Raw genomic sequence first — 18,842 nt, 5'->3', positions numbered from 1 at the left:
TTTTTTTAAGGCGAATTTCTAACTATAACGTCCCTGAAACCTATGGTTTTTTAAGTGAATTATATATAGAGGTCAATCTTTTCTTCTGGTACAGCAAGCGCTCAACTATATATGTTCCTGCAGTTTTTGTCTTCCCCCTCCGGGTGCCCCATCGCTAACTAATGCGTTAGTAGAAATAATACATTTTATGTTTTAAAAAGAATGTCGTCCTTTTATTATTTTTTTTATAACAGTGCCCTTTTTCTTCCATCAGGTAGTTAGTAAAACAAGACCAGACAAAAGATTTAACTGAAATTGCATTGTCTGCTTTTCAATACAATGAGTGAAGATACTACACCTGTTGAAGCAAAAGCAATTCATCTAATGTTCCTTTCAGCACTTTGGGGAATGCAACTCTGGTTTACATTTATTTCAGGTAGGTTGCAAACCTCTGCTACACTATACTTGAAATCTCTATAAAAATGTTGCTGGATAGAGAAATAGCCAATAATCTTCATATATAAAAATTACTATGCGTGTTATTGCTCTCCAATGTTCAAACAATATCTACACACACTTTGACATAGATCATCCATTCATTTAGATATACAGGCGAATATACCTGTATCTACCCAAACACACAGTCCAGCAGATAGTAATAAACCTCAATGCTACAGACATAAGTACGTCTCTTTGGCCTCACACATTAATAGGCATCAAAGGCCAGAAGTGGTAATAAACCTCCAGGGCCCTAGGCAGTAATGAACCTCAATGTCCACCACACTTGGCGGCACAGAAGCAAAGAGAGTCAACAGCCTCGTGCAGTGATGAATATCAGTGGTTCAATGCAATAATCATCACTATTGCCTCCAGGCAGTAATGAGCATCATTGACCCCTGCGGTCACAAGCATTAATGGCCCAAGGAAGCAATGGTCTCCACTTAACCATAGGAAATTATCATCATCAATGACCCTGGGTAGTGATGAGCAGTTGGTAATGAAGATCAAAGGCCTCTGGTAAAAATAAAGATTAACATTGGACCCTGATATTCATGAGCATTGCTATTAGCCCCAGACACTCATGCGTCTCAATGGGGCCATGAAGCTTATGAGCTGAAAGGCCACAGTCATTATTGAAGTTCAGTCGACCTATAATACATTGTTAGCCACAAAACAGTGTACAGCAGATCTCTTGTGACTTTGGTAGAGGAGCTTACGCTTGCAGCCTGCCTCTATTTTTTTATTGTGGGCATTGAATACTCTTCCTTTGCCTGTCTTTCAGCTGATGTTTGCAGCCTTCTACTATTGTTTAAATGCATATATGACACCTTGTTATAGATGTAAGCCCCATCTGCACTTAGAGTATACTTCTAATCCTCTCGAGAATTTCGTTCTTGAAAGTATTACCATCACACACTTAGGAACCACCCACCGTTGGTTGCCTCTTTGTGGCTATCCCCTAGCTCTAGAGGAAGTAACAATTAAATCATGGAAAGGACATTATTTTGGTGAAAAGTATATACAATAGGTAGGACATGTCCTTTCTATCCTCTTGACTGAGGACCTCTCTACCCACCCGGGACCTTCTGGTTTTAGGATTTGTGTACAGTAAAACAGATACATAAATCCTTGTTTCTATCGGAGCAAAACTAAAATGAACTTGGAGAAATTCAAATGTTAATATTATTAGAATGATGTTTCTTGAATCATTACCACCTTTTTAGTAAAACCTTGCACGTTTAACACAGACTATGCTTGTCTCCCAGAGCTTGATGGCTAGGCTTAAAAATTTAGCAGCAAGACCCATGCTTTTTGGGTTAGCGCACTTGAATCAGAATAAAGTTTCTTTTGAAATTGTTCTAATACCTGCTGTACTTAACATGGGAATTTCATTTGAGCATCAAGCAAAACTGGGCACAGATTATATATGTTCAATTGATTATCTTGGTTGAGTAACAAATCCTGCAAAAGTTGTTTTCGGAAGCATTATACTTCCAGGGCTCATCGAACTGCCTATAAGCTAGGTAGGCAAACAAATCTAAAGCACGAAACGAGCTTCTTGAACCATGTATTCAAGGTATGGTTGTCTTGTTAAGGAGTAGGATTCAACTGTGTAACTGTAATATTTGTAATTTATAGCTGTACCAGTATCCAAAGTACAGTATGCAATTTTTATTTCATATTTTACCAACAACATCCTTGAAATTCTGATCATGGATGTTAAATTAGAGAATGTTGGTAAGTTATATTTTGACAGGATCTTGGTGATACTATGTTCAAATAACTGAATGTCAGGATCTTGTCTAGCACCCTCATTCTTGATACAGGATTGTACTGTGGAAGCCAATTTGCAATCAATTAAATAATTAATTTGATTATTATGAACCAGGATTGCCAGTGGATTAACACCTAGCTTCTGCCTGAGGCGATGTTTTGGCATTGAATTCCTTAGATTTAGCAATACCTTAATACTGTAACAATTTTTTAGATGTCAATTTAGTGATCCATACAAAAGAAATGGGGCAATGTTTGTCTTTGCTACAAGTAGTGAAGGACCAATACCCCCCATCCAAGAGTTATGTGACACCCTTTTAATTGCTCAAAATGTACTTCAAGATTTGTTGCGTCCATTTTCTGTGTCAAGATTCCAATTTACGTCTTTATCAATAATGACTCCAAGATATGTGTAGTGATGACGAAATCACTCTAACTCGATGCTACCATTGGTCCGGGTAAATCGTGGCGTCTGTTGTCCAAATGCCATCAGCTTAGTGTTGTTGCTGTTTATTTTCAGGCTATTTTCAACATTGAAAGCTTGTACTAATGCCAGTTTCTGTTGTAAACCTGCCTCAGTAGTTGACATGATTACCAGATCATCAGCATAAGATAAGTACAGAATTTTTGTGCAAGCTAGTTTTAAGGCATCACCCTTCATCTGCTGAAGAACGTGTAGATATATACAGGCTGAACAGGAGAGGGGTCAGTCTGCAGCCTTGTTTCAGGCCATTATGTGTGTATTTTTTATAGCCATTCCTCTGCCGTCTGACAGTTCACCTCGCAGGTATTCCTATGGAATTCTGTCACAAGCAGAAGTCAATCTGGGTCTATGTCCCATGATTGTACTTAAACGTTTTACTCATTAACTGTGTTGGTTTGCAATTATCCACACCTTTATCCTTATCATTTATATTATTGTAATACATTGGTTCCCGCTGTGCTACTGGTCTGCCCTCCCTCTCTTTTTACCTCAGTAGACTACGCACTAATGAGCCTTGGTGTCCCCAGGAAGTAAGAGCCACAGTTTTAGGTTGTAAAGAGACCCAAGGCATTTATGCATTATAGAGATGTAATGGCTGCAAGCAGTAATGTGTCTTATTGGCCACAATGACCACTGGAAGTAATGGGCATCAGTAGCCCCAGGAATTAATGAGCACCATGGACCTCAGCAGTAATGAGCCTCAGTTGCTCAAGCAGTAGTGAACATTAATGGTCACAGACAGTAATGAGCCACAGTTGCGCTAGACAGTGCAGAGACTCCATGGATTTTCGCACTATAGTGCCTCAATGGCCCCAAGCAATAATGTGTTTCAGTGGCTCCAAGCAGTATGCCACTGTGACTCCAGGAATTATAGGTCCTCAGTGGCCCCAGGCATTAATAAACTTCAGTAGACATAGCTAGTAATGAGCCTCAATTGCCCCAACCAGTAATGAACATCAGTGGTCCCCGGCAGTAATGTACCTCAACAGCCCCATACAGTAATGATTATCACTGGCCCAGGCAGTAGTGACTTCCACATAAGTTAGAGGAGCACAGCTCTTAAAGGTGTACAGAAAGGGTGCCAGTCAATCTGAGTCTGCTGGTGAAGAGTTGTGCTGAATTCCGAGCCTCCCTATAGCTGTGAATTATCATCATCATGATGATGTAGCTGGTTTCTAATCAGCTCTATCAGAATAAAGCAACTTCTATGGCCTTGACTTCATCCCAATATGCACTGGGGCAGGAGGGGTGTGCAATAACAGTTTTCAACACAATTGCAATGTCTACAGAGCATACTCTAATTTGTGAAGTCAGCAGTTTACTGCATAATCTTATGATAGAGCTCAGAAACAGTGTTGAATGCTGCTCCTTGTTTGCATCCTATACACTAACTCAGGGTTACTGTGAGCACAGAGCCTGAGTTGCAGCCTATCTAATTGTGCGCTCCACTTTGCTCCCAGGGTTCATGCTTTTTGCCTTTGCCATTAACCAATGCAAGAGACTGCCACCAATAATACAAGCATGGCTTGAATGAGAAAAAGTGCTCTTTTCGCTATATGCAGTCATTCCAAAGAAAGCAAGTACCCAATATTTCATGACTGCCAACTACTAGCAATCAGGGGATGATGAATGGGTTCTGATCGGTAAGTGACAGGCTCTTACTAAAGCCAGTGGCTGGGTGATCTAGCCTTTCAATAATTTCTTTGTGTACATGCAAGTAATTTACCATAAATTGTGCTAGTACCATTCGTTCAGAACATTTTTGTACTTTCCTGGCAACAAGAATTAGTGCTGGATAGTTTTTCAGCTGGCAGAGGAGTGATGTACTTGTATATTTCAATCCAGCTTCTGTGTGAAAACAAAACAGGCAATTTTACAAAGTAAGGGCCAGATGTATTAAGTGTTCTTAGTCTTATAAATGACCCCAGCTTGGCATTTGCAACTGTCCGAAGAGTTTTTCTGACACCTCCATTGGGATTATGAATGGATACTGATTTGATACTTGAAAGGGGCGTGTTGAAGGTGTATCTTCCAAATACCAAATCTGTATCTTATGTATCAATGATTTGCGATTGAAATTTGGTCACAAAACTGTAATATTTTACCAACAACTCAAAAGAGGTTGTAATGCATTATCCCTTTGTATCCCTTCACCTCTGTAAATGTTCATAAGTAGTTTGTTGAAGAGCAGGCAGTGGTCCAGGGGAAAATGACCAGCATTTTTGGAGAAAAATATTTCCTTGAAAGGCAGTCACAGACATGGTGGTCTGCTGATAAAGTAAGTTACCATCTCTGTGATGGCACCCATTCGTACTGAGTCGCAATGTGAAACCTTCCTCATCAATATTCATAAGGTAGATTGGATTGCTACCCATCGCGATTCAGATTTTTAAGAACTGACCTATTAAAACATAGGTCAGCTCTTGAAAATCTTTACTGGTCTTAAAATACTGCTCCTAACTTGCAACCAGTATTTCTCCCCCCAATAGTCATATATCTGCCCCCTGGCTTAACTCTGCACTAGACAGAACATTCAAAATTGTACAAACTAGAGCTATTGTATTCAAGTTCATGATAGAACTGTCAGTCTGAGGACAACTTAATGCACGCTGATCAAGTATTCGTCACTGGTGTGTGTGCTTTCAGAGGGCTATGGGACTGATGATCTGTGGCTACAGCAGGTAAATTGGCCGCTGAGCACAAAGTGAGACACGTGTTTAGAAGTCTTGAGAAGCTGACTTTGTATTTCTTCCAGGAAGGGCGGATTCAGACAGTGGTAATGTAACATATTTTAAGTGAATAAAAGAGACTAATATCTTATTGCCTATGTGTTGGAGTGTATGATTGCGGAACTTTGCAGAAGGTAGATGCTCTCCGAATGGAGAGTATCTGGTTCCTCTTGGACAGATGTCTGGGTCGAGCACCCTGCAAAGGTCAACATGAGCCGCAGAGAGCACCCACCATCCCATTGTTAGTCCATTGTTAGTCCCTATTAGTCAATGTGCTGGACGGGCAGGTAGTACACCTTGTTGGGCTGCCCGCCCACCCCTTACCTGCATGCCTTCTCCCACCACCTGCACCTCGCTCTTCCCTAGGCCCTTCCTCAGCCCTGCACTTTCCGTCCCTGCACACTCTCTTCTCCCAGGACCTACTTAATGGCTGCTGCTGCGTGACTGCGCACTAGTAGAGTGATGAAGGCGAGCCAAAGGCAAACCTGTCTGTACACGTCCGTGTCTGGACTGCGCCCAGCGCCACGGACCCTGGTCTGCCCGAACACCGTCATGACACAGCCTCTGGCCTATTTGTACTCAACACCGGACGCTGTCACACCACCTGCTTCCACGCCTCTCTTCGCTTCATGGTAGGACCTTTCTTATGCACTCACTGCCATTTCACCTGCACCAACACGCATTCCCCTATGCTACCACATGCCTCACGCTTTCTGACATGCATGCTCATCACCAAATCTTTCAACAAACACTGTACCAAGATCTGGGACATCATCAAGACACACGCCACGCACATCTTTTTCCTAAAAGAGGCCTGGCTAAACCCCACATCTGCACCCACCATCGCCATCCCACCTGGCTACAAGATCTCCTGTCAGGACAGACTAACCAAAACAGGAGGAGGACTCCCTCACTTGCAGCACCTCCTCAAGACGAGAACACAACCTGCATGGACCACATGCATGTCCGACTAAAGACTGGCAACAAGTCCATCAAAGGCCCAATAGCCTACCGAACACCCATACCACGTGCCACCTCAGCTTCCATCTCAAGTACCAAAAAGATCCCCACTCTGTGGATCTACTCAGGTTCCTAGGACTCACCCAGCTTGTTCATGGCCTCTCCCACAATGTGGGACACACCTGTTGGCCCCATTTCCACAGCCAGCAACAAGGTCTAGTTTAACCACTTGGACAGACGACTTGGAGAGAGCACTCCACTGCCCATTTCTTAATCGATGCACCCCAAGCCCCCTCCTCCAAGTCTCTCTACAACCTCAGGCATAGCTGGAACAAGATAAGGGACACAGACTGGACCAACACCCTCACTGACCACCAACCTAACCTCATTGGCAACCTGCATGCTGACATCAAAGCCTTCAGCAACTGGATCAGTACCAGTTACGACTTCCTAGGCCCACTGAAGAACGTCAGAAACTCAAGAACCAACACACTAGCCAATTGGTACACTGAAGATCTTAGAAACTCTAAATGACTGTAAACAGATGAAGTGAACCAGTCGGGACACCACTTCAAGAAACTTTTATGAGTCCGTATTCAGGAAATATACACCTAAATCAGCGAGGCGAAAAAAACAGCTCTAGCTATCAGACTGGGAAACAGCTCCAACAACTGCAAAGAACTCCAACATTATAAAGGAATTATCCAACCTCTCAGCCAACATCATCGGCATCACCTTTTCGCAAGAACTCTGTAACAACCTCTCCAATTTCTTCCACAACAAAATCCTCAACATCTACAGCAACTTCGAACCTGAATGCAAAACACAAGAATTCCTCAACCAACTGCCCACCACCACCAAATCGGACCACCAGATCACTAATTGGATACCCCTCACCCCAGAAGATATAACTGAAATCATAAGAACAATCCACTCCAGAGCCTCCACTGACCCCTGCCCCACCATATCTTCAACCTTGTAGGAACCCTGACCAGCTCCACCTCGCCACCATCATCAACCACTCCATGCTAAGCAGAACCTTCCTGGATGACTAGAAACAAGCAGAAATGTAGCTCTCCTAAAAAACCCATGGCAGACCAAAGGGAGCTCAGCAACTACAGACCCATCTCACTCCTGCCCTTCCCATCCAAAGCCATGGAGAAAGCTATCAACAAACAACTTTCCAACCATCTTGAACAACACAACATGCTAGACATCTCGCAGTCTGGATTCCGCAACAACCACAGCGCGGAAACTGCTCTTGTTGCAGCGACTGACGAACTCTGGACCATCATGGACAAAGGTTAAACCACCACACACCTATTAGTCAACCTCTCTGCTTCCTTCAACACCATCTCACAGTACTCTTATCACAAGAATTGAGAACTCTGGTATTCATGTTACCGCCCTGAGCTTGCTGGCCTCCTTTCTCTAACCGACTGCACTAAATGAATCAGGATCCTGCCCTACGCCTCTGAACCCAAGAACATCATCTGCGGGGTTCCTCAAGGATCACCATTGATCCCTATCCTCTACAACATCTACATGACACCATTTGCCCACTTCCCATGGAGTCAACATTGTATCCTACACAGATGACACCCAGCTCATCCTTCAACTTCAACACCTGCATGTCCAATATAGCTAACTGTATGAAACAGAACTGTCTGAAGCTCAACACTGATAAAACTGAAGGCTTGATCCTCAACAAGAGCTCCCCATGGGATTCCTCCTGGTGGCCAACAGACCTGGGATTCAGCCCACCGACCACGCCAAAAACCTTGGTATCATCGTGAACGACAAACTCACAATGGCTAAAGAAGTGAACACTTTCACCTCATCCTGTTTTCTTCATTCTACACATGCTCCCCAAAATATTCCACTGGCTCCCCAACGACAGACGCCGCACAGTCACACAGGCTTATATTTACCAGCAGACTTGACTACGGTAACGCACTCTATGCCAGCATCACCAATCAGCTCTTACAAAGACTCCAAACCACCCAGAACGCCGCCGCCAGACTCATCCTCAGCATGCCCCTCAATAGACACATCACACCCTACCTCAGAGAGCTACACTGGCTACCAATACAGTAGCCATGCCCATTCATACAAAGCTCTCCACATTTGACCTGCCTACCTCAACCACCACCTTAACTTCCACCAACCCACCAGGCAACTGCGCTCAACCTCACTCTTCCTTATGCAAGTACCCCACATCCGCAGGAGCAAGTCAAGAGGACGCTGCCTTTCCTACATCGCCGCCAAATCCTCGGACAACCTTCTTCACCACATCAGGACCTCCCCATCTCTTCATTAATTCCTCAAGAATCTGAAGACGTGGCTTTTCAACTAGGACGTGGATCGCCCTACTCTCCTACACCAGCACCTAGATACCGCTCAGGTGATAAGTGCGGGATACAAATCGGCATAACATGACATTAAACATAACATAACATAAAACAGAACATACAAATTAACATGAAACATTACATTACATTTATGCAAGAAATTTCCCAAGGTTCTCTGTCATTCAGCATTCCCTCTGAATATGCACCAAAATACTGAGGATCAATAGGAGTTCACAGATCAGGACCTGGCAATTTCTTGCACACGCTGTAAGTGGGTGATCTACAGCCAGACACCACATAGGTCTACCATACCAGTTGATGATTGAGAGAACATGCAGAGGACTCATAGTTTCCATGGAGGAGCAGCACCTTTGTCCTAGCGTTTACCATGATTACTGCGCAGTTTGCATTCCACAACCTGGATAGGAAGCATGGCTTGAGTTGTAGGTGGACCTGAGTTTTGCTAGAGTATCAAACCACACACCTGCTCACATGCTGTATTTGCCACCGTGTTGCTTACAGAGGTACAATCAATCCCCAGATTAGGTGTAAGACACTTTTACATTTGGTTAAGTAGGGTGGGGGAGATTACCTCCCTGCTCACATGGTGTACTTGCCACCTTGCTGCTTACAGAGGTACAGTCAATCCCCAGATTAGGTGTAGGACACTTTTACATTTGGTTAAGAGGAGGGGGAGAATTACCTCCCCATGTTGCTGTGCAGTGAAATCACCACACAGTAATTAGTGTGTGCCATTATAGGCCACAGGGTGAGAGAATGTTTGTGTCCATCATTGTTCCTAGCTTTCCCGAGGGGCTTGGTTAGTTTCATTCATGTACATTGCCATGCTGTGGCAATGGCTTTACAGTAGAGTATGGTGTACAGTAAGCTTTGTTATTTTTTGGAGTATTGCATAATGGAGGGTTTCCTGGAGCCACAGTCTGGATGGTACAACTGAAATTATTGCAAGATGATGAGAGAGTGGTATCCCTGAGGTAAATGAGTTATCGATTAGGAAGTATACCTATTCTTGTATAGGATTGGCCCCAGATCAGACTAATCAGTAGGATGATAGGCACTAATGGAGAAATCAGTTACCTCTGCAAAACAGTTTGTGCCTTCCTAGGCAAATTTTAGACTGAAATAAGCAATGTACTTAACCTAAATCCTCCTCACAGCAATCATGCCATCCTCCTTACAATCTCTTAAAAAACAAATCATATATTTGTGCTCGATCTGCTGCTTTTTTGTCAAACTGGGAACAAAGGAGTGATAATTCTATTCATGGCAATACACTTTTAATGAGAGACAAAAGATAATTTGAATACAAAAAAACAAGATGAATTCATGCACCGTGCAAACATTTTGACATTAGTTCTTCAGCCCTTTCATTAAGTACTCGAACATCAGTTTTGTTTTAAGCTAGATTTGGTTGCTATGTCCTTCCTACCCAAATAACACAGCTGCATGAACCCCCCTTTCAAATATGCAAGTCATTCTTGCTCCCCTTGATTAGTCCCGCTTTGTTAAAATGTTTGTAGTGATGAATTCATGCACCGTGCAAACATTTTGACATTAGTTCTTCAGCCCTTTCATTAAGTACTCGAACATCAGTTTTGTTTTAAGCTAGATTTGGTTGCTATGTCCTTCCTACCCAAATAACACAGCTGCATGAACCCCCCTTTCAAATATGCAAGTCATTCTTGCTCCCCTTGATTAGTCCCGCTTTGTTAAAATGTTTGTAGTGTATGCCCTCATCTATACTTGTTAGAAAGGCGAACCCGGGGGAGGCAGAAGGTGTCTGACTGACCACCCCCAGGTCTACCCCTCCTTCAGAGAAGGGACCGAGCGATGTCGAGGGGCCTCCGACGGGAGGGCCCTCTCCTAGAATCGTACAGCAGAGTAATCACACCACTACAAATGTACACCACACGTAGATAGAGTTTTCAATCTTTATCTGGCAATAAGTATCGGTTCAATATATACAGCAGATCCCGAGATCTGGAAAGTCTCGTGACAAAGGGCAAGGTAGCGGGACAGTCTTATAGATGGTCGGTTGCAAGGAGACCCTACGCACAGCTCTCAATCCTCGAGCTGGGGGGTTCCGGAAGGTTGGGCCGCGGCAGCGCCAGCAGGCTCCAAGATGGTTCAGCGAGTGTGGACCGCGGCAGCGCCAGCAGGTTCCAAGATGGTTCAGCGAGTGTGGACCGCGGCAGCGCCAGCAGGTTCCAAGATGGTTCAGCGAGTGTGGACCGCGGCAGCGCCAGCAGGTTCCAAGATGGTTCAGCGAATGTGGACCGCGGCAGCGCCAGCAGGCTCCAAGATGGTTCAGCGAGTGTGGACCGCGGCAGCGCCAGCAGGCTCCAAGGTGGTTACAGCGAAGATGGACCGCGGCAGCGCCAGCAGGCTCCAAGGTGGTTACAGCGAAGATGGACCGCGGCAGTGCCAGCAGGTTCCAGGTAGAACAGCAAGGTGAGTTCGTCTCAGGGTCAGCCGCGACACCGTCAGCAGGGCTTCTCGACTCCGGGATACAACTGCCGCCCTACTCCGGGGCTGGCCCAGATATAGGTCTGGAGTCCTTTGATGTCCGGACCCTCTCGCCTGGGGGTCAGAGGGGCCGGGATGATGGTGTCCAGACACCCAGCAGGGGGTGGAGCCAGCGCTCAGGGAGGCCGGAGGCCGATCGAAACCAGGCATCCGGGGACGGTTGGAGAGCCATCGAAACTCGCCTCTCCTTGTCTCTGGTTGAGTGGCCACTCTACCACCCGGAGGGCTCTTGGTGCCTCGATGGCGGGCTCGCTGGGGCCGTGGCCGCGGCTGGGCCGGGACCACGTGTCTGTGACGTGATGGGCCCAAGATGGCGTTGGGCCTGGAATGAGGGTCCGGGGTGGGCACCGGACCGGTAATGCTGGGGCGGCCCGAGTGTGCCGTGTCAGTGGTTGTGGGCCGCCGGGTGGCGGATCTGGTGGTTTGTAGGTCGTGCAGAGGTGTGCCCGAGGCCGACCCGGGCTGGATGGAGGGCCGATGTCGTCCAGGGCCCGCCATGCGGGAGGGGTAGGACCACGCCACGAGGCCGGGTCCAACACACGTCCCCTCCAGCTGAAGGCAGGGGAGAGTCACCCATCTTCTTGGGGATTCTCCTCGCCAAGGCGGAAGAATCTGGAGAGGCCGTCAGCGTTGGCGTGGTCGTTGCCAGGGCGATGCTCCACGGTGAAGTTCATCCCTTGGAGGGAGATGGACCAACGTAGCAACTTCGGGTTCTCGCCCGCATCTGCATCAACCACCGCAGGGGCCGGTGGTCGGTCTGTACTCGGAAGTGGGTGCCGAAGAGGTAGGGCCGGAGCTTCTTTAGGGCCCATACGACGGCGAATGCTTCCCTCTCGATGGTGCTCCATCGTTGTTCTCGGGCCAGCAGGCGCCGGCTGATGAAGGCCACAGGAAGGTCGACTCCGTCAGAGTTCATTTGGGAGAGTACGGCCCCAATGCCGTGTTCCGAGGCGTCAGTTTGGACGATGAACTCTCGGCTGTAGTCGGGGGCCTGGAGCACCGGGCGGTGCACATGGCAGTCTTTAGTGTCTCAAAGGCTACTTGGCACTCGGGGTCCAGTGCACCTTTGGGGGCAGTCTCTTGGAGGTTAGTTCTGTGAGGGGCCCCACAATGCTCCCATAGTCCTTTATGAACCGCCGATAGTATCCAGTTAGCCCCAGGAAGGCTCGGACGGTGGTCTGGGTGACGGGGGGCTCCCAGGCCTGGATGGCGTCGATCTTGGGTTGAAGGGGAGCCACTTGGCCGCTTCCCACTTGGTGTCCCAGATAGGTCACGGACCCTTGACCGATCTGGCACTTGCTGGCTTTTATTGTTAGTCCGGCCCGTTGGAGGGCCGTCAGGACCTTCCAGATGTGGGTCAGGTGCTCGTCCCAACAGAGGCTGTACACCGCAATATCGTCCAGATAGGCGGCACTGAACTCTTCCAGCCCTGCCAGCACCCGATTCACAAGTCTCTGGAAGGTGGCCGGAGCATTCTTCATGCCGAAGGGCATCACGTTGAAGTGGAAGTGGCCATCGGGGGTCGAGAAAGCGGATCGTTCTTGTGCCCCTGGCGTGAGGCCGATTTTCCAGTATCCGGCCGTGAGGTCGAAGGTGCTGAGGTACCTGGCGGCTCCCAGGCGATCGATCAGTTCATACGCTCGGGGAATGGGATGGGCGTCGGTCCTGGTGACGGCATTCAGTCCCCGGTAGTCGACACAGAACCGCAGCTCCGGGGGCACCCCGGGGGCGGCGGCCTTAGGGACCAGGACGACGGGACTGGCCCATGGACTGTCTGAGGGTTCGACTACCCCTAGGGCTAGCATCTTGGAAACTTCGGCTTGGATGCGGGCCCGGACTCGGTCGGGGACGCGGTAGGCTCGGTGCCGCACGGGCGGACTGTCCCCGGTGTCGACGTCGTGAACACACCACTGGGTGACTCCGGGGGTGAGGGAAAATAAGTTCGCAAATTGACCCAGCAGTTTCTGGCAGTCCTGGCGCTGTTTGGGTGTCAGCGCGGGAGAGAGGGAGACCCCCTCGACGGAGCCATCTTTCTCGGAGGTGCTCAGGAGGTCTGGTAGAGGCTCGGAGTCGTCCTCTGCTCTGTCATCGGTAGCCAACAACAGGCTCAGTTCGGTGCGGACAAAGTGGGGCTTGAGCCGGTTGGCGTGTAGGACCCGGAGGGGGTTCCGGGGGGACTCCATGTCCACTAGGTAGGTGACGGGGCTCTTGCGCTCCACCACTTTGAAGGGCCCCGTCCATTTGTCCTGGAGGGCGCCGGGGTCGACCGGGGACATGACCCAGACCTGCTGGCCCGGCTCGAATTCAATGGACGAGGCATTTTCATCATACCAGCGCTTCATCTCCTCTTGACTGGCTTCAGGTCGGTTTCGGCCAGTTCCCGGAACTTCCGAGTCTGGTTGCGGAGAGTCAAGAGGTATCGGAAAACATCGGGCGGAGTATCGGAGGCGGCCAGCTCCCAGCCTTCCTTGACCAGGCTGAGGGGGCCTCGCACAGGGTGTCCATATAATAGTTCAAAGGGGCTGAACCCCAGGGACTTCTGGGGTACCTCCCGGTAGGCGAACAGGAGGCATGGCAGCAGAACGTCCCATTTGCGCCGGAGGGGCTCTTCTAGGCCCTTGATCATTCCTTTCAGGGTCCTATTAAATCGCTCCACTAGTCCATTCCCTTGAGGGTGATACGGGGTGGTGAACTTATACGCGACTCCGCACTGTTGCCACAGGGACCGCATATATTTCGATATAAAGTTTGTGCCCCGATCACTTACAAACGGGGGAGGAGGGACTCCTGTAGTCATACTCTGTTGGTATAAGGTAAACAGAGTAAGAAACATCCAGAGAATGTGAGGAAACATATCGTCAGTGTCAGGGTTTCGCAAAAACTGTGTGTGGTTTATCTTAAAACCGCTCAGGATAAAACTTACTTCCTCAAGGCTACTCCCTCGCTGAAGGATTAACCGTTCGCCCATGGTGCGTCCCATATTATACGGAAAAAGTGCCATCGTAAGCGTCCTTGTGGCAGTGCTGCACTAGACCCCATCCTTTCTACCTTTGGTCGCTCTCGCTGTGACGGGCCTCGGCGTGTCCACAGTGGTCCACTCCCGGGGTTACCAGAGTAAAAAAAAGAATATTTTAAATAAAATTGTGTAAATCAATGTTAATACTGAAACCCATTACTGGGGTATTTCAAGGTTCATATGGGCAGATAAAATATACATTGTAATAATGTTAATAAATGTTAACGCTGAAATCCTTTAATGGGGTATTTCAGGGATCATATAGGCAAAAGAATTAACAATGATTCAGTTGGGCTGAAACATTAAAATGGTTGGTCTCTGTTTTGAGCTCTTGTGCGAGTCGTGTCACAGTATTAATGATGACCCTACATTCCCATTACCTTGAGTAACTCTTTTTGTTTACTTGCTTAAACATGTTTGGAGGATGAGTCCTTTCTGCTTTTCCTCTAACTCACCCTTTTTGATGTTTCCGTCAAATTAACGCCATGTTAGGACAGTTTCTATGGGGTGAGGGGCTTCTTGAGTGGCTTTGCGCACATGCTTCCAATCCACACACTGTGGTGGGATTGCGGCCCAGGATGTCTAAACCTACCGCGGCATCACATTTGCAGGTGCTGAATGACTGGTGGTATGGTTCCAGTGATGATCCGGCCTATGCTGTAGAGCGCTGGCTGCTGGATAATCCCACACTCACCTCATTCTTATACAGGAGGTCGGACTTCCTGGCCTCATCACCCACCACCACAGTGGTAATACTTACTTAGCGGCAATCTCTCTGATGGATGGGCTGGTGGGCACATATTACACGAGAAACGCCGATATGGCGGAATAGACTACTGCTCCACTTAGCGTACCTTAAGGGCTTCTGTGGGTGGGACCAGATAGGGATCTCCACTGTTGGGGACGTAGTGCATGGCTTCACGCTCAAATCATTCCAAGATCTAAGAACTCAATATTCAATGCCCAACTCCAAGTTCTGTAGATATTTATAGTTTTGTCATGCCATCACGCCACTCCTAGCCACGATAGTCACTCCCAGACTTTAATCCATTCGAGGGCAAACTCTTGATGTGAGATCTAGGTGATCATAAGATTTCAAAGATATATCACTCTCTCATTACACACAGCACCACAACACTCTAGGCTTTGAAGACTTCCTGGCAGGTGGACATAGGCCCCATAGATACTGATGACTGGACTGAAGCTTTGGAATCCCCCTTAGGGGCTGCCATTTTATCACGCTTGCGACTAATCCAATTCAAATATTTACATAGGTGTGAGAAAGTGACTCTATATGTACTGGACCAAAGTAAGGTACAGTGTGTATAGAGTTCACAATCCCCAGAGGTATAACAGAGGTTAAAGTCAGGTCTGACCTTACTCTCTAAAGTGGTAGCTTGATCGAGCAGTAAGGCAGTACCAGAGGACAGTGTAAAGCATTTGTTGTACACACTCAGTCAGCAAAAGGTTTCACCCACTCAAGAACTGAACTCTAGGCCAATTGTTTGTATATTCAAAATTATAGTTGTTTTATTTTTAGAACCAACAGGTATCAAAATATACTTTTCTCGATATGAGCACTCTCATGTAATTACTTTGTAAAGAGGCAATACACTTTGTAAACACAATAGGTACAATGGTTGCAGTAGGCAACACAATTCTAAACACAATTTAACATTGAGCTCAATGGGTTTTTCTACATAAATGCAGCTGATTAGTTTATATATTATTTTTGTAACTTCAGGACTGGATCCTAGATTCAGTCCTGGGGTCTAAGCTGAAAACAGTTTAGTAAAAACGTTTTAGTTATTGCAATGATTTTTAAAGAATATAAAGGTATTTTAAAAGTTGACACTTCAGTGGAAAACCAGCAATGTTATCCAATGGAAGGAAATTCAAAGCACAGGTAAAATAGGTTCTCGTTACTTTTGTAATCCAGTACTGGACTCCTAGGTTCAGCACTGGGGTCTCTACCTAAGACAGGTAAGTAATTACGTTTTAGTAGTAGGCACGATTTTTAAGGAATATTTGTAATTTTCAAAAGTAGACACTTAGAAGAAATCTCAAATTTAGATTACTAGTAACCACGGTTGTGATTATTTTTGCGGTTCAGTACTGGGCTAAAAGATACAGCACTGGCTTCTCTCCTGATTACAGGTGAGTACTTCGGATTTCGATATTCGGCTGATTTTAGATGAATATTTTAACATTTCAAAACTTCACACAAGATTTTTCGAGTCAAACCAGTCAATGTTATCCTATGGCAGGAAAGTGAGTCATTGGATTTCAGGTGAGTACTCGACTGGTGAAGTTAAGGTTCCGGGCATAGACTCAGGGGTCCCCCAGGGTCAGGTAGGTACAGTTGGTACATCCTCAGCGGCACAGTGGCGGCCGGGTGCAGCGGTAGTTAGGCCCAATGTTATCCAATGAGAGGCAGGGTGCCTTCGGGTGGTGGCTGCTGGCTAGCAGACCACGCGGCGGTGGGAGCTGGGCTCCTGGTCACTTGCTATGGGCAAATGCGGAAGTAGTATAGGACAAAGGCTGCACTGCCAGAGGCACTCGGGCGGCTAGGTGCAGGTTGCTTTTGAGCCGTCAGGCGCTCAATGTTATTCATTGGTGATCTTGAAAAGGGAACAAAGGCTGCAGGCTCGGGTACGGAGGATCTTTCGGAGCGACCAACACTTCGAGGGGTAAGTTGGGATCTTGAAGGATAGGTAGGCACCCAGGAGTTGGGCACAGGGGGCCGTGGGGCGCTGGGTGCAGGGGTGTCTTTTGAGGTCAGGAAATCTTAACCCCTGCAGGTCTCGGTCGGATGGGTCCTTTGTCTTGAGGCTGCAGGTGTCATTGGCGTCGTTGAGGAGGGTCCTTGGGCACTGGATTCCAAGTTAGAATCGCCGGGGGGACATCCTCAGGGTCTTGATTCACTCCAGCACAGGCCAGGCTTGGCGGGTGCAGAGTGTGCAGGGTTCGCGGTTCTGTGCTGATGCCAGGGCTTGTTACTTGCTCTGAGCAGCACCACTGCTCGTGGGAGACCCAGGTAGTCAGAGTCACAAGGCAGTCAGGTCCTCCCAGGTTTTTGAGATGCTGACCACTGGAGACGCCGGGGTTTAGCAGGAGCAGGTTCGAGGGTGGACATGCCGGTAGGGCTGGGGCCAAATCAGTTGGTGTCTTCCTCTTCTTAGCAGCTGCACGGCAGGTCTTCTTGTTTCTTGTTCTTCTTTCTTGTTGCGGAATCTGGATCTGTGGAAGAAGGTTCAGGGTGCCCATAAATACTAAATTTAGGGGTGTTACAGGTAGAGCAAGGGCAGGGACCAATGGGTCCCTGTCCTGGGGTGGGTACACCCCCTAGCCTGCTCCTTTCCTGTGGGAGGGGGGCAGGAGCCTAGCTGTGATTGGGCAGGGCTCCCATCTTCAAGATGGCCGGAGCCCGGGGTCGTGCATCACCTCACCTCTCCCACCTGAGGGGTGGAGTTGGCACAGGCTGTCACTCCCTCCCAGCCCCCCCTTTCTGGCGTAGGGTTTCCCGCCAGTCTTCTCGCCAGAGTGGGGGCCAGAACTGGTGGGGGCCAGTTGCTGAGTACAGCAAGTGGTCTGGAGAAGCTCACAAAGGCGGAATGCCTTTGAAGCTTCCCATGCCCATCCTGGGGGAGGAGGCTTGGCACCTTGTCCCAGGATGTGCATTGTTGCAGGCCGAGGAGAGCGGGAGCTCTCCACCAAGGGGTCCAGCAACATGTCTGCTGTATGGCAGCCTAGGCAGCCTCTCAGACAAGACGTGGATTGTAGGTTAGGTTTCAGGGGGCATCTCTAAGATGCCCGCTGTAGTGCATTTTACATTAAATCTCACACTGGCATCAGTGTGGGTTTAATGAGCTGAGAAGTTTGATATCCAACTTGTCAGCCTTCAGTGTAGCCATTATGGTGCTGTGGAGTTCCTAATGACAACCTCCCAGCACCATATACTTCTAATGGCATCACTGCACTTACAGTGCCCAGGATTGGCCCTGGGTACTGTAGGGGCACAGGGCTCGTGCACCTGTGCCCACACCATTGGCACAGGGCACCCAGCTAGAGGGGTGGCTGATGTATGCCAGAGCAGTGGGTTTGTGGGCATGGCACACAGGGATGTGTGCCATGTCAACTCTTTTTGTACCTGTTTGGCAGGGACCCCGGGGACACCAAGGAAAAGTGCATCGGGTATCAGGCAAAAAGTGGAGGGGTACTGCAACAGAAACTCACTTTCTCACAATAGGGTTTACTACACACACTGCAGGCTATGGAGGGCTGGATTGATAGAATCCCCTATATTCTTGCGGTGCCGGAAAGATGATGGTACATTCATACACGCAGTATGGACATGTACGGCCTTAAAAGGATTCTGGTCAGCGATAGTTGCGTAACTAGCAGAATATTCTGGGATGGAAAGTCCCTTAGGTTGATACTGCTTCATATCGCTGATGAATTTGGTGGTAATAGATATAAGCACTACCTCCTATGATTAGGCC

The 18,842-nt window shown here is 47.8% G+C and overlaps 1 protein-coding gene across 3 annotated transcripts in view; it reads left to right on the top strand.

Annotated features, from left to right (window-relative positions):
- The window catches only part of LOC144799091 (transmembrane protein 205-like), a 212,725-nt gene that overhangs the window by 48,915 nt on the left and 144,968 nt on the right, over positions 1–18,842 (top strand). For all 3 annotated transcript variants that reach the window (XM_078670286.1, XM_078670293.1, XM_078670299.1), the window contains exon 2: positions 254–415. In XM_078670286.1, coding sequence (XP_078526412.1) covers positions 319–415 — 97 coding nt within the window. In that variant the 5' untranslated portion in view covers positions 254–318. The remainder of the gene's footprint in view (positions 1–253; positions 416–18,842) is intronic.

Source organism: Lissotriton helveticus, chromosome 1_2, assembly GCF_964261635.1.
Source record: "Lissotriton helveticus chromosome 1_2, aLisHel1.1, whole genome shotgun sequence".
NCBI lineage: Eukaryota > Metazoa > Chordata > Amphibia > Caudata > Salamandridae > Lissotriton > Lissotriton helveticus.
The sequence above is the reverse complement of the archived record's forward strand: the minus strand, read 5'-3'. Positions and strand labels throughout refer to the sequence as shown.